The sequence below is a fragment of the Spinacia oleracea genome, chromosome 1, assembly GCF_020520425.1.
Source record: "Spinacia oleracea cultivar Varoflay chromosome 1, BTI_SOV_V1, whole genome shotgun sequence".
NCBI classification, from domain to species: domain Eukaryota; kingdom Viridiplantae; phylum Streptophyta; class Magnoliopsida; order Caryophyllales; family Amaranthaceae; genus Spinacia; species Spinacia oleracea.
The window spans coordinates 72,896,524-72,912,580 of NC_079487.1; the positions used below are offsets into that span (position 1 = coordinate 72,896,524).

General features: G+C 34.4%; 2 protein-coding genes across 2 annotated transcripts; one reads left to right on the plus strand and one right to left on the minus strand.

Moving 5' to 3' along the window:
* Positions 1-1,019: 1,019 nt before the first annotated feature.
* LOC130465437 (uncharacterized) lies at positions 1,020-7,121 on the plus strand. Its single transcript, XM_056834190.1, has 9 exons — positions 1,020-1,082; positions 1,208-1,337; positions 1,951-2,036; positions 2,312-3,068; positions 3,157-3,339; positions 3,434-3,514; positions 3,599-3,694; positions 4,321-4,542; positions 7,086-7,121. Exons 3-9 carry the CDS (start codon positions 1,963-1,965, stop codon positions 7,119-7,121), a joined length of 1,449 nt encoding a protein of 482 aa, XP_056690168.1. The 5' UTR covers positions 1,020-1,082; positions 1,208-1,337; positions 1,951-1,962.
* Positions 7,059-10,397, minus strand: LOC110801864 (protein FAR1-RELATED SEQUENCE 5-like). Its single transcript, XM_056834724.1, has 3 exons — positions 9,968-10,397; positions 8,038-8,988; positions 7,059-7,164 (listed from the first exon to the last, which is right to left on the minus strand). Exons 1-2 carry the CDS (start codon positions 10,297-10,299, stop codon positions 8,043-8,045), a joined length of 1,278 nt encoding a protein of 425 aa, XP_056690702.1. The 5' UTR covers positions 10,300-10,397; the 3' UTR covers positions 7,059-7,164; positions 8,038-8,042.
* Between the last annotated feature and the right edge of the window lie 5,660 nt (positions 10,398-16,057).

Genomic DNA, 16,057 nt, shown 5'->3' on the forward strand with positions numbered 1-16,057 from the left:
GTTCGGGCGCAGCTAGGGAGGGCACGCAACAAAGTGTATGCATCTAAACTTTGCTAAATGATTATGTGTAGATAATATGCTTTCCTGGCTTTATGGTTTTTCCGCATGATTTATGTTTTGTCATATGAATCATAACCTAACAGAAGCTTCATTGTGGCTCTATTTTTTTTGCCGGTGGCCGCGTCACAAAGGGATGAAGCCAAACGATTTTAGTCTTGGTGAAGCCCATGGTTGGCGGCATGGATAAAGGCGGGTGGTTGCAATCGTTGTGGTGTTTGGCCCAATTGAAAACCCTAGTTGGTGGTCGGATGATTGCGTAACTCTGCCTTGCTGCCTGCTCAGGTAGCTGCAAAGGCCAGCATGGTGCTACGTTGTTGCGGCTACAAGCAAGCATGCAAGCGGCGGTGAGGGTGCAGTAGTGACGTTGGTGTTTCAAATTGGTTGTGCTGTTGGGTTTTGCACACAAACCCGAACAAATTTGATTTGGGAGTTTCCTTTTGCGGATTTCTGGCCTGTTACCAGGATTCCCTTACTTTTGGAGTTTTGCAAATTGGTAGAGGGAAATTGGTTTTTTTGCTCACAAACCCGAACAAAATTGTTTTATGGGTTTCCTTTCCGGTTTTCAAGCATAACCTTATCAAATAAGCATAATATGTTTAATTTGATTAAAATCCATATATATATATATATATATATATATATATATATATATATATATATATATATATATATATTATAGAATTGCACTCAAATGAGAAGGGAGCTTAAAATGAGAAGAATGAGAAGCAATCGTGTGCGTTCATCGTGATTAAATCTAACCGCTGAAAACAAATCAATCGCGGTTTACTAATGGCATTTTCGTAAATATGAAAAAAATCAAATGAGCAAACTTCTTTCCTCATTTTCGCGTTTTACTTTTCTCTCTCCTCATTTCCAGAACTCACGTTTTCTCTCTTCATTTTCTCTCTCCTCCATTTTCACTCGCCACCGTGTTCTCCTTCGTCACTTGCTACAACCATCGCGCCGCCACCATCTCCAAATTTGTGACATTATCAACGCGTTGTCTTCTCTTCTTCAAATTTGTGAGTTTTTTTTGTTTTTTTTTGTAAATGTTAGGGTTTGCATTGATGATTTATTAATTTCGTTTTTAATTTTTCTCATTTGAAAAGTAGTTAACATCAATTTTATTCTTGTTTTATGTGATTAGGTAGTAATTGAGGAAATTGCGAACAATTTTTGGCGAAATTCACTGCTCCGACAACTCTTCGCCGACGGTCACCACTCCGGCGACTTTTAACTCATCGCCGATCGTCTCAATATCTTCGTCCTCTTCTTTAGTGAGTGATTTTGGTGTTTTCAATTTTTAGGGTTATATAATGTGTAATTGTAGTTGATTTTTGTTGTTTGAAGTGAAATTGTGTAGATCTAATTTGACATAGCATTTAGTTTTTTTTGTTTTTCGTGAATTATTTTTTTATTTTTAGTTTTATTTTTTAATAAATTTAGGTCATATTTAAATAAGCAATTACTATTTTGTGAAATTGAGCAAATAATTGAGCAATTACTATTTAAAATTAGCCATTTATATTTATTTTTGCTCATTTTTCTGGTTTTGGAAAATGTGTTCATTTATGAAAATGATCATTTTTCATATTGTTCTGAAAATCATGCTCGTTTATTTTGTTTTATAATTTGCTCATTTAATTTGTCTGGAAAAGTGCTCATTCTTGAAAATCTTGCTCATTTTATTAATGTTTGAATTGAAACATTTGCTCATTGTTTGTAAATGAGTAAAAATTATTGTTTCGGATTTTAGAAATTTGTTCATTTATTTAAAATGAGCAAATAAATAACTACTCATTTGCTTCCATTTTGCTCATTTCTGAATCAACAACTATGCCTACTCTAAAATTCCATTTTATTGACTTTTTTTGATATTTTTTTTAACAGTATACATGTAAAATGGCTGATAACACTTCAACACCGAAGTTGCCTAAAGATGAAAATGTCACTGCTTCAAAAGCTGCTAAACCGAGGTACTAAACTTTTCATTCTCTGCATTTTGAGACAATGAGCAACATAACTTATACGAGAAACTTTCTTCTTCTATTAAAATTTGCTCATTTGACCAAATGAGCAAAATTATATTTTCCAGGCAGTTACTGCTTGTTGCAAAATTTGCTCATTTGTCCAAATGAGCAAAATTACATATTCTTGGCAGTTACTGCTTCTGCCAAAGTTTGCTCATTTGACCAAATGAGCAAAATTTAATAATTGATTATGAATGTGTTTTTTTTTAATTTTAATGTAGCTTGCGAACAGTATCGTTCAAACATATTGCAAGGAAACCTACAATACCTATAAAGAAAGAACTACCCAAGTTGTTGACAAGGATGTCCCCGAATAGTATTGCTCAACTGAACAAGACGATTTCTGCTTCTCAACGAAGTGCAATCGAGAATGTAGGCTTTGGGGACCTTTTATCTTTGAAAATCTCCAAACTGCCACTACATCTAGGTTTGTTTCTTGTGGAGAGTTTTGATGCTAATACGTGTTGTTTAAGAATTCACGGAAATGAATTCTTCATCACTGAGAAGGACGTGCACGAGGTGTTGGGGCTTCCTCTAGGTGTTGAAGAGATCAACTTGGATAATGATTGTAAGGACGTAGAAATCTTGGATTGTTGGAAGAAACAATTCAAGAAGTTCATGAAGGAGAAAGCAGCGAAAAAAGCAAAAAAAGTTAAGGCAGTTAAAGGTGAAAATGTGAAGGTGAAGGAGACTTTCACTCAACTGATTCCTGTTGGGGTTCTTACTGATCATTTGAAGTCAAGTAAAGCATCTTCGGATATGTGGTTGAGGAATTACGTAGTTCTTGTTACTTCGACTCTTATTCATGGAGGACAGAACCAATTTGTTAACTGCTGGATTCTGCGTTATTTGAAGGAAATGAGTCAAATCAAAAATTTGAATTGGTGTAATTTTGTGCTTCAATGCTTGGTTAACAGTAAGATGTACTGGGAAGAGGTAGAGGGAAGATGGTTTGCTGGATCTTTGGTATTTCTTATGGTAATTACTTTTTTTTTCTTCTTTTTTTTTTTTATAAATTTCATTCACATTCTCTTATTTATCATCTAATCTTTTTTTTTTTTTGTAGCTGTTCTATGTGGATAAAGTTGCCTTAGAGGAAGTGCGTATTGAAAGATCACTGCCTATAATAAAAGGATGGAATTGTAATATGCTATCCACACGAGAAAAACTTGAGATCGAATTGGGTAGGATTGCATTCCACGGGATGAATGATGCAGTAGATAAGGGTGAAACATCTGGAACTCAAAAGGTATTCAATTCAATACCTTTTTAACTGCTTTTCCTTTTTTTTTTTTTTATTATTTTGAGCTTGAATAGTATTAACTTTTTATCACTTTATTTAGCAACAAGAAGAGGTTATTGAAAATGAGAATCCCGAACAAAATGTACCGACTGAACAAGAAGTTCCTGAATATCAATCAAAGGTTAATTTTTGTATATTTTTATTTCATATTGTTTAAGCACTTTATACCCCTATATTAACACGGATTGTTTTTTTTTTCTTGAAGGAAAACGCTTCTGCTTGTCCTGAAGAGAATGAAGCCCCTCAAATTGTAGAAAATGTCAACCCTCCTGTTGAGAAGAACAAGTTTCAGTTGAAACAAGTAAGTAACATTTGTTAAAATGAGCATTCTGAAACTTGCTCATTTGTTAAAATGAGCAAAATGTAACTTGCTCATTTTGACAAATGAGCAAAATTTGAATTGTTCAATTGTCCAAATGAGCAAAATATAACTTGCTCATTTGTCCAAATGCGCAATTCAAATGTAAGTTGTTCATTTGTCCAAATGAGCAAAATGTAACTTGCTCATTTTAACAAATCACCAAAATTTGGATTGCTCATTTGTCCAAATGAGCAAAATATAACTTGCTCATTTGCACAAATGAGCAAAATTTGAATGTAATTTACTCATTTATGCATCCCTGATTAAATTCGTATTTATCCTCTCGGGACTCGTGTACCCAATTTCCCACTCCCTCGATTTATGTTGATCTCATGTATACGTGCTTATTGATTTCTCAATCGTTCAAACGAGCAATGAAAAAATACAGAGGTTTGAGTCAAAAATAAGAAATCAACAATCCTCAAACTTCCTCAATTCTATCACATTGATTTCACCACCATCATAGGATTTGAGTTGAATTCCCTAAGCCTGTTTTAGTTCCTCGATCAGAATATTCTCATTTAAAGTTCGAGTTTAAAGTTTTGCTTATTGTGTCATGTTTGTAGGATTGTATTTTGGAGTTGGCTGTTGCTGCTAATGAACTTGCAATGGCAATGGAGAAGTTTCAGCTAAAGGCGCAACAAGCATATTCTGATTTCCCAGATGATCAAAGAATTCAGTCCTTGAGAGATTCAGCTTCAGTTGTGTGGGACAACTGTTCTTCTACAAACAACGTCAACCAAACAGAGAATGTTGTTACTCCCAATCCAAATATTGAAGGAAATAATGCCCTTGGTCCAAGTATGCATTCTATGTTAAGTCTAATAAATGCGGTTCAGTATTAATTAACAAGTTAATAATTCAGTGAGATCAAGTGAGCTGAATGCCTAGCTAGAGGCCGCTTTAGTTCAAGTGGAATTAATAATATTAATCCACAGCTTACTCTTGACTGAACCCGTAGGGTCACACAAATAGTACGTAAACGGATCAAGTATTTAATAGCATTAAATACTCCATCTATGAATATTCGGAACCGACGGATCTTGGTTTCAGTGGGAGCTAAGATCGTCACAGGCAAGGAATGAATACTCCGGAAACGATGATATTGCCGGAAACGGAAATATGGATCGTATCCGAAATATAAATATTATCCAAGTCGTAGATGTTGCCGGAAACGGAAACATGGTACGTGTCGGAAAATATTATCGGAAATGGAAATATTTCCAGAATCGGAAATATTGCCGGAAACGGAAATATTGTCAGAATCGGAAATATTACCGGAATCGGAAAATAATTCCGGAAACGGAAATATTAAATATTTGTTCGAAACGGAAATTAATTCCGGAATCGGAAATATTAAATATTGTTCGTATCGGAAATGAATTCCGGAATCGGAAAATTTAATCGGAAGCACATCGTACGAATAAGCATCGGACGAGGCCTGCCGGACGAGGCCCAGCACGAAGCCAGGCCATCGCCCAGCAAGCCAAGCGCGCCGCACAAACAGCCACGCCAGGCCCAGCGCAAGGCCAGGCCCAGCAGGCTGCGCGCAGCGCGCAGCGCGCACAGCGCGCACAGCACGCGCAGCGCACAGCACGCGCAGCGCACAGCACGCGCAGCGTGCAGCGCGCGCGGGCGCTGAGTGGGCTGCTGCTCGCGCGCACGCATGGGGCCCATCGTGGCTACCGTGCGTGTGTGTGCAAGTGTTTGTGTTCGTGCACGTTTCCTAAAACATGCAGAGTTCGGTTAATGATTAAAATCCTAATTCTATTTGATAAATTAATTAAATTAGAGTTCTTATAGGATTCTAGGTTTAATTAATTTGTATCTGAATAGGATTTCGATTCCCTTTCCATACCGCTATAAATATGAGGCTAGGGCTCACAATTTATAACACAAGTTTCAAAGTATTCAAAGTGAGTTTTTGAGAAAAAAATTCAGTCACACATTTGCCTATAAAGTGCCGAAAATAATAGTACCTTAAGGGCGATTCTAGTTGGTCAATCTTAAGGCGGATCCGGACGTGCTGTGGACTATCTACGGAGGGACGACACTTGGAGTCCTAAAAGACTTGTTCTTGTTCGGTTCGGGCGCAGCTAGGGAAGGCACGCAACAAAGAGTATGCATCTAATCTATGCTAAATGATTATGTGTAAATAATATGTTTTCCTGGGTTTATGGTTTTTCCGCATGATTTATGAATTGTCATATGTATCATAACCTAACAGTGGTATCACGAGCCCCTTATTATTTTCATAATCTAAATTTCATGAACATGGTTAAATATTACAAATTTGCAAGAATTAAAAGGGGTGATTAATTTTCGTAATTGTTAATTAATTGCAAATTGCGTTTATTTAATTATACGTACGCAGTTTTTCGGCAGTTTCTTCGTTACTCATCCGAATTGAGTGATTTTTGTGTCAATTCCGCATGTAAAAGGCATTCTAAAATTTTAAAGTTTGGAATTTAAACATTTGCTCATTAATACTACATGAGCAAATATTAAAGTTTCTAAATGAGCAAATACTAAATGAGCAAATAGGAGTCTAAACATTTGCTCATTTGTCTCTAAATGAGCAAATTTTAAATTTCGAACTTCGATATTTGCTCATTGATTGGAAATGAGCAAAATTTGGAAGTTAAAAGTTAAACATTAGTTAATTGTTTTTAAATAAGAAAATTTTGAATTTCAATTTAATATTTGCTCATTGTATTTAAATGAACAAAAAATATAGATTAGATTCTAAATATTTGCTCATTATTCTAAATGAGCAAATATTTAAGTTTCGAATCCAAATATTTGCTCATTTGTTTATAAATGAGCAAATTTTAATATTCCTTCTGTTTTGCACTCCTCTACTGAACAATGCAGTTCAGATCATCAATGCAGTTCACAAGAAATAAATAGAACACTGAACTAAGCAGTGCAAGATGTAACACAAGAAATAAACACAGCAAAAATATTTTCTCATTTGTTTCCAGTGCCAATTGTATTCCACAATAATTAGTTGTTACACTTAAATACGTTCCAAAATGTACAAAATTGTACTCAAAAAGAATAACTAAGCAGGAAATGTTTATGTTGCTTTTGCTCATTCTTCCCAAAGCTTCCCTTGCTAAGTATTCAGCAGCTTCTTGACGATCATCTACGTGCCTAAATATGTCCACTGCTTCTAGATTCCTAGTTACCTGAGAGAGCCAAAGAGAATGTTTCTAGTAAATAATGTCCACTGATCCGGAAAGAGCATTACACAACTATGAATGAATACTGATCGAGTGAGTACATTATTTACTAACCTGTGATGTTGATGTTGATGTTGTGGCATCAGATTAAACCAGACAGGAGATTTGAGAGGGGTTTGTAAGTTGGGGCATTGTGAAAACAAGGTTACCCTATCATCTAGTAGGCTGTAACCAAACAGAATTACACTTCCAGTCAGAGGTTTACAATAACCAAACAGAATTACACACAGCAACTATAACAGAATAGAGATGGGTGGGTGATCAAGAGATCACGAACGTAACATTAATAGAGTAACCATTCTGTTATCTTTGCCACGTGAAATAAATAATTCTAGGTTAAAACACTTATTACTAGTCACACTTTCTGATCCGCAAAAGAGACAATATCTTCCCCTCTAGCCCTTACAGTAATATCGAGTTACAGAACCGACAACAATAAATGGTTACTCCATCTTGCAGAGTGGATTAAGATTTTGAGGTTTTTACTCGTGATCATTACCCCCAATCAGCACATAAAATTCAAAACCGCACCCAGTAATCCAGGAATCTATCATAGCTTACTTTATACTTTACCCGACCCCGACCCCCCTCCTCCTGACACACCTCTCCTTCAACCCTCTGTAAATTAATTCTAATCCCTCTCCAAAAGGAAAATGCAATATGTTGAGCTAACAACAATAAACAACTAGGCAAGAGTATATATTGACCATCAACATTTAGGGAAAACTTGCCCACCAGCAGAAAATCAGGAGGAGACTTACAGTAAGAAGGTATTAAAAGAATAATTGTGTTGATGTTGATGGTCAATATATACTCTTGCCTATCATCTAGTAGGCTGTAAGAAGATACAAATTTGAGATCATCATCATTAACAAAGTAGACACAATTCCCTTGGACTCCATGAAAACACCACACATCAAAACTTAATCTTAAGCTAGAATTCATGTAAACCCCATACATCAAAACTTAACTGGTGAAAAGGTGCCAAAAACACAGATTGACAGAAAGTAAATAAGCTGAATTTAATTTGGCAGTTACCTTGCTTAGGTTGTAGTTTTGTTCGGGCAGTTACGACTGTCGTGATAATCATATGCCCCACAAGCTTTACATTTTCTTTTGGGTTTCTGACTTTGCTCAATTGCTGCCTCCTTTTCTCCTACTATTCTATGTCTCTTGCCTTTATTCTTTGATGGTATTGGATTTTGGATATTGAGGTTAGAAGACGCACTAGGACCAACAAAAAGCTCCATCTCTTGAGTTTTTGTCATTGGCACACACTTTCCTTTTTCTACCAAATTCTTACTAAAATCTCTAAGATTATCGAGAAATTGTTGCAAATTTTCCTCATTTCCCTCTGCAAGGCCTACATAGTTAAAAATCTCCGACCAGACTTCCCCTAACATTTTAGTTGTTGTGTTCATCTTCCTACATTCTTCAAGGAAGTTACCATGCATATCAAAAATTGGCCTTTTGGTTGCCTCTTTTGTCCATCGATCAAGAATGTAGTACTCTGGAATCTTTGTAACTTGTCTTGCATTTAAAACACATATTGCATGTTTACATAAAATCCCCAATCTCTCAAACAATTTGCAAGAACATGATGTCATGAGATTTCCAGAATTAAATGTTACCTTACTTGTTTTCTGTCGAGAATGGTCCATGACTTGTGCGATTTCAATATTTTCTTCCATTCTAATAGAACTAATCCCACATCTGAAACAAGCCTTGTACACCTCATCCTGGAACATGTAGAACATTTTTCTGGTATACACCTCAGCTGCATGTTTCTCCAAAGGCAATGGAGTTATAAATTGAGGAACAGAGTGAATGGATTCTGTATTTAGCTTATCTTGCTTGTGCCTTTGTGCATCCATTGCACTTTCAAAACGCATGCAGAATTCTACAAGTGTCACATGCGGATTGGTGAAATTATTGAAAAAACTATTCTCACTTTCTGATCTAGAGGTAGTTCTTAAAATGCCTCCTAACCTGCATTCAATAGCTTAACATATGAAATTTATGACATTTAAAACAAAAAAGTAATCAAAAAATTTTCTGCTCATTTGCACAAATGAGTAATATTTTTGCTCATTTAGACAAATGAGTAAATTTTCTACACAAGTAACTATTATGGTTTGGACAGATTTCTGCTCATTTCCAAAAATGAGTACCTTTTTTGCTCATTTAGCCAAATGAGTAAATTTGTTTTGCTCATTTGTCTAAATGAGTAAATTTATTTTACTCATTTAGACAAATGAGTAAATGAATTTTGCTCATTTGCAGAAATTAAAGTTTCTGATTTTAAATGAGTAAATTTATTTTGCTCATTTGTCTAAATGAGTAAATTTATTTTGCTCATTTGTCTAAATGAGTAAATTTATTTTACTCATTTAAACAAATGAGTAAATGAATTTTGCTCATTTGCAGAAATTAAAGTTTCTGATTATGAATGAGTAAATATATTTTGCTCATTTGTTTAAATGAGTAAATTTATTGAGATGAATGCAATTCCAAAACCCCAAATCAAACCAAATTTGAATTACACAAAATGCATACATCATCTGAACAATAAAAAAACAACACCCCAATTATAGAAAAGGAGCAAGAATAATTAATAAAAAAAACAAAAGTTGTACCTAATTAATCAAAAAAGGCACAGAAAAAATCAGAAACCCACAAATCTAATAAGGCAGGATTCAAGAAGACAGGATACAAGAAGACTTCAAAAAAGTGAATGCAGGACGTAACTGATCTGGAAAGAGCATTCTCAGCAACTTAATCTTAAGCTAGACTTCAAGTAAACACCATACATCACAACTTAACTGGTGAAAGGTGCCAAAAAAAACAGATTGACAGAAAGTAAATAAGCAGAAATGATATCAAATTTTTGATGAGATTAAATTAGATTAACAAAATAACAAAATTTGACATCAATGCATATTAATAAAGAGAGAAAATGCTGCCATACCTGAGATCTCTAAAGTAGCATGGTATCCAATGTTCTCTTATTGAAAACATATGTTGGAACCAACCATTCTCCACAAGGTTATATTGAACCATAAGCGAGTTCCAAGTAGCTTCAAATTCCTCGGATTCTTGTTCCATGTCCCACACACACTCATTTAACAACTTAAGAAAATCTTCATCTTGTTTGAGCTCAGGGCCTACTTTTTCAGGAACTTTTTTCATTATATGCCACAAACAAAGTCGGTGGCGAGTGTTAACAAACACCTCATTTATGGCAACTTTCATTGCCGGATCTTGATCGGTTATCAAATATCTAGGCTCACAATTTCCCATAGCATTAAGGAAAGTCCTAAAAAGCCATTCAAATGATTGAGCATCTTCTTTAGAAAGTAAACCAACCCCAAATGTTATGCAAGACTTGTGATGGTCTACTCCGGTGAACGGAGCTAAAACCATTGAGTATGTGTTGGAGTCGTAGGTGCAATCAAAGGATATCATCTCTACAAACAATGAATAATTTTTACGGCTAGTTGCATCCGCCCAAAACAGATGGGAAACATGATCATGTTCATCTAGGGCATAATCAAAGTAGAACCCATTGAAAACATCTCTTTTTCGTATAAAATTCTCAATTAACATCTTAGCATCATCACCCTTGATGTGCTCCTTCAAATCTCTATGAAAGTTCATAAAGTCTTTCATTGTGGCTCCAACATTGTCGTAACTACCTACATTTTCCTTAAATAGCCGAAAAGATTTCGTTGGTCCAATGTTCATTCTTGTATTATTATTCACAAAATTCTTGTGAACCATCGTCATTTTCCTTGAACTTCTCAAATATGGCATGGATGTAGGAGAGGCTAGGCAATGGTTATGAGGCTCAAAAAATTTGGTAACTTTGTATTCTCCATCTTCATTGATAAGATTCCAAATGATTCTAGCCTTGCAACCAACTCGCTTTGAGTTTCTTTTACGGCGTCGCTTCCCTTTTTCATCATAATTACCTTCGGATTCTAAGATACCTTCTCTACTACAAAGATAATACTTTTGAATGATACCTTTGCTATTCTTGTATACCGTAGCTGAACGAACGTCAAAACCACATATTACAGCATACTCCTTATCAAATTCGATAGCCTTTTCTAAAGTTTTGAATACCATTCCTTCACGTGGTTTCTTATCTTCAACACAATATGGAATCCATTCCCTAGTTCCATCTTGAGTCAGATATGTTTCTGCTCTAGGACTTCGAATATATTCGATTGGTGTAGGTTGTTCTGTAGGCACTGTAGAGACTGGTGTAGGCGCCGTAGGTACTGTTCTATGCTCCATAGGTTCTGTTGTAGACTCCATAGGGACTGTCGTAGGCACTGTAGATACTCTTGTAGGATTTGCAGGCCCCTCCTTTGCAGGCTCTGTAGGCTCTGTTGTAGGAACTGCAGTAGGAACTGAAATAGGCAATGCACAAGCCAAAAATAATTACATATATTAAATGAAAGCAGTAACAATCAGATTCAAGCAAAACAAAATTAATTTGCTCATTTGACCAAATGAGCAAAATTTAATATTCCAGGCAGTTACTGCTTGTGCAAAAATTTGCTCATTTGACCAAATGAGCAAAATTAAAATTAAAATTAAAATGACCAAATGAGCAAAATTAAAATTTGCTCATTTGACCAAATGAGCAAAATTAATTTGCTCATTTGACCAAATGAGCAAATTTACATATTTCAGGCTTTTACTGCTTGTGGTAAAGTTTGCTCATTTGACCAAATGAGCAAAATTTAATATTCCAGGCAGTTACTGCCTGTGCTAAAATTTGCTCATTTGACCAAATGAGCAAAATAATTTCTTCCACACATTTACTGATTTTGTCCATATTTGCTCATTTGAACAAATGAGCAAATAATTTCCAAAAAATCAGTTTTGCTTCCGTAATTAGCATAAATGAGCAAAATTAGCATAAATGAGCAAAATTGATTCACCCTAAATAGTTGTAACAACTTTGCTCATTTGCTCAATTGGGGGTTTACACTCTAAACAGTTGCAACAATTTTGCTCATTTGGTCAATTGGTTCACACCCTAAATACTTGCAACAATTTTGCTCATTTGCTCAATTGGTTCACACCCTAAATACTTGCAACAATTTTGCTCATTTGCTCAATTGGTTCACACCTTAAACAGTTGAAACAATTTTGCTCATTTGCTCAATTGGTTCACACCCTAAACAGTTGAAACAATTTTGCTCTTTTGCTCAATTGATTATCAGTTGCACTCTCTTTTTTGTTTCTTCAAAAACCAAACAGCAGGGACTTTAAACCCCTCCTAAAACTCAACATGAGTAATTAAAAATTTATGCAATTTACATACCTAATTTTCGCAATTTTCATTCAAAATTACTAATCAACTCTATTCACTATAAATTAATTATTGTTTCATTTATTTTAATATTTTCGCAATTAAAAACAGGGGTTTACTCTCCCTTTCAATTTCTCATGAACAACCAAAGACACAATCAAAATTTATGCAAAATTCATTCAAAATTAACGCAATTTTAATCAATTCATGTTCACAATTAATTTGTAATTTGTTCAATAATTTCGAAAGTTTAGTTTTAAAATTAAAGCTAATTAATTTCAACTAAAAATTAAAAAAAGTACCTTCCATTATGGACGACTTTGAATAGCTTAGCAAGAAGGATGATAAAAACGAGTTGGAAGAATTAATTCTTGGTTTCAGCCATGGACGAATTGCTCATGATTTCTTTAATTCTTGTTTCTTGGATTTCCTAGGTTTTCTCCATTGAAGAATTTTCGAAAGAAGAAAGAGAATTGTCGGGGTTTGGGGGGAAATTATGTGGCGTTATTTCTTGGTTTGGGGGGTTTGTCGCGTTTTTTTCACGCGCGAGATCTACGGCTCAGAATTTCGCGAGATCTACGGCTACGATGGCTTCCTATTCTTCCCATTTTAATGTCCTTCTCATTGGAGGGGGACCCTATATATATATATATATATATATATATATATTAATCATAATTTGTATCAAAATAACAAGAAATTTGTTTTATATTATGTTATTTTAATTTAGTTAAGATAATTAATTAAAATTGATTATTATTAATATGATTAATAGTTAATTAGGGAATATTTTGATATTATATGACATGCATGTATGGAAATATATGATATTTTTGTTACAAGCAAGTTACTAGTATGGCCCAAAAATAGGATATAAATTACAATTTGTGTATTGCTTTGTATTCTTGTAAATTTTTAAATACGATATGCGCATCGTTTGTATTATTGTAATTTAATTTTAAATGTTCAAATAGATATATTATACATACCTCAATGTAAGAACAATGGAAAAAGAAAGTCCAATTAAGATTCAAGGATGGAGATCCAAGAAAGATGAACAAGAACCTTTGAATATTTGATCTTAGAATTTAGGTGTCATACTAGGATCACATTTAATTTTATGTATTTTATATTGCTTTAAAATGCTTATCTAAGTTTATGTATGTTGCTAGTGTATGCCATTAGTTCACTAGTAAACGAACCAACATAATAATACTTAGGTCCCTTAAAAGAAAATCGAGGTAATGTTTTTCCAAATCATAACCTATAAGGCCTTTGGAATATGGAGAGTAGTTTCTGCCAAAGCGAGGTATCTCTTGGTTGACCTTAGAATAGTACGAGTAAATCTATATAAGGTATTTATAGCCTTCATTTTGTTGCACTAAACGAAATCATTAAAAGATAAATTTTTGGATTCTTGGTAACCTATTAACCAAGAATTATAATTGTTATAATTAGTAAAGGGGTTTACTTACCTTGACCATAATGAATTTAGAGAAGTGCTAAAGTACGCTTAAAACTTTGTGGAATAGGATCTTGGAATCAATTCATTCTAAAGGGACAAACCTGATTGAATAAAATGTACATTAGCTTATTGTGTTTAAAGCATGTTTTGTTTTTGTATGACAAACATAATTTATACTTTGCAGTTGTTATAATTATAGATTTGATTGTTACTATTATTATGCATCTTAAAAGTGTATTCAAGTTAGTGAATGACATTGAATTCTTCGATAGGTATCGTAATTTGAGAAAAGTTCTCAAATAAAATAAGAAAGAACATCTTGACAACACGATTCCTAATCTATCTCAAGGTGGTGCCACAAACACTAAGAGATTTGAGATTTTTATGGCAAATTTTGAGTTTATAACTTGAGAAGTAGTTGGATTTTATGTCCTCAAAATCAAGGTCATTTTGAAAACATAAAAGGATGGGTAAGACTCAAATTGTCAAAAGGTTGACTACCAACATTGTTCACTCTCTCCAAAATGAGTCTAACTCATAAAAGTTGAATTCAATTCAATATGAATGGAGAGTATAAGTTTTAGATGAATATGATGCTCGAAAATATAGAACATAGTATAAAAGTCGAACCGAAGAAGAATGTTCTAAGGTTGTGAAGGAAAAGTGTAAACAGGAAGAAATAAAAAGAAACGCACAAAATAAACGAATTAAGAATTTTGTTTCTATTATGAGCATTTACGTTAGTAACTTAGTGTTTTACTTATTGGGTATGAGATACTCGTTGTTTCTTCACACAAATTAGAAATGTGAAGACAAGAAGTAAATAATTGGATAAAGAAAGGTAGGCCTACATGTTAAAATCAATCAAAAGTTGATGGTATAACTATGGTAGCTTGTACTATATCCTTACCTTATGGTCTAGCTTTGGATTTGAATATTGTTACTTGTCCTTTTCTATCACTAAAACATATCATAAAAGAAAAATCGATGTTTAGTGAATGACATGTCATATGCCAATGCTAACTTAGTGGATATAAATGCAAGATTTAGATTGTCACATTTATATCATAATTTCAAATGATTCGAAACTCACTTATCTCTAGAAATGTCTTTTATGTCATATTAGCACGAAAATATGCAAAGAAGCTCCAAAAGGATGGAATTCTAAACATCATTTGATGATGAATTATTTCTTGTATGTGAATCTATCTCAATAAGGATAAATGACAAGACCACCTTTTACGGAAAAGGAGAAAGATCTATTATTGAACTTTTGATCTAACACATATCTATGTGGTTAGACTAACGAGTTTATAGCTAGATGAATAAAGTGTACTTCATATAGAGAGAGAGAGAGAGAGAGGCTCTCGTAAGAACACTTTACTCGGTAAGAACACTTTCTGGTAATGACATTTTTGTAATTATTATTAACAAATACCCCCAATTTTTATTTCAGGCCATTTTTTTCATTTCAGATTCTCTTTATCTCTCAAATTCTTCCCTTTCTCTCTCTCCAATTCTCTCTCCGGTCGTAGCCACCACCAACGCTCGCCGGTCTACGATCACTTCTCGCCGGTCGCTGCTCGCGGTGGTGGTTCCTTCGCAGCAATACGGCGACGTCGCAAACACCTTCCTCCTCCAATTCATCAATCGATTGATTCTCAAATCTCAATCGCAAATTCTCAATCAGCATTCTCGATTTGTTAATCGAACAAAATCGCACCAAAATTGAACGAAATTGAACAAAATTTTGAAAGGTGTTGTTGGTGGCCGCGAATCAGATCGTCGGTGTTGCTGGTGGCCACAAATCAGATATGAGAATAAGTGCTAGTGATTTTTGGGGGCCTATCGTCGCTGCCGCCGTTGCTGCTCGATGCTCGCCTCTCGCCGCCGTCGCTGCTCGCAGTAATTCAATCGTTGCCGCTGCTCGGTTAATTCAATCGCTGGTGTTCTTAATCGATTTCAATCGATTTTAAAACCAATACGATCGGCAGTTTGGTAAGATTTTCCAAAATCGAAATTGATTTCAATCGGTTTCTCAATTCGAAAATAAAAATCGATTTCTCAATTCAAAAATTAAAATCAATTTCAATTTTGGTGGCCGTGAATCAGATCTTGTTTGAGCGTATTTCAAGATTTACATCTTTGAGCATATATCAGGATTAATATCTCGTTTTATTCTGAATTTGCTTCAAAATTTTAGCTATTTTGAGTGAATTTTGGAAAAGCTCGATTGTGTATTAAATTGAAGAGATGATAGAAATTGC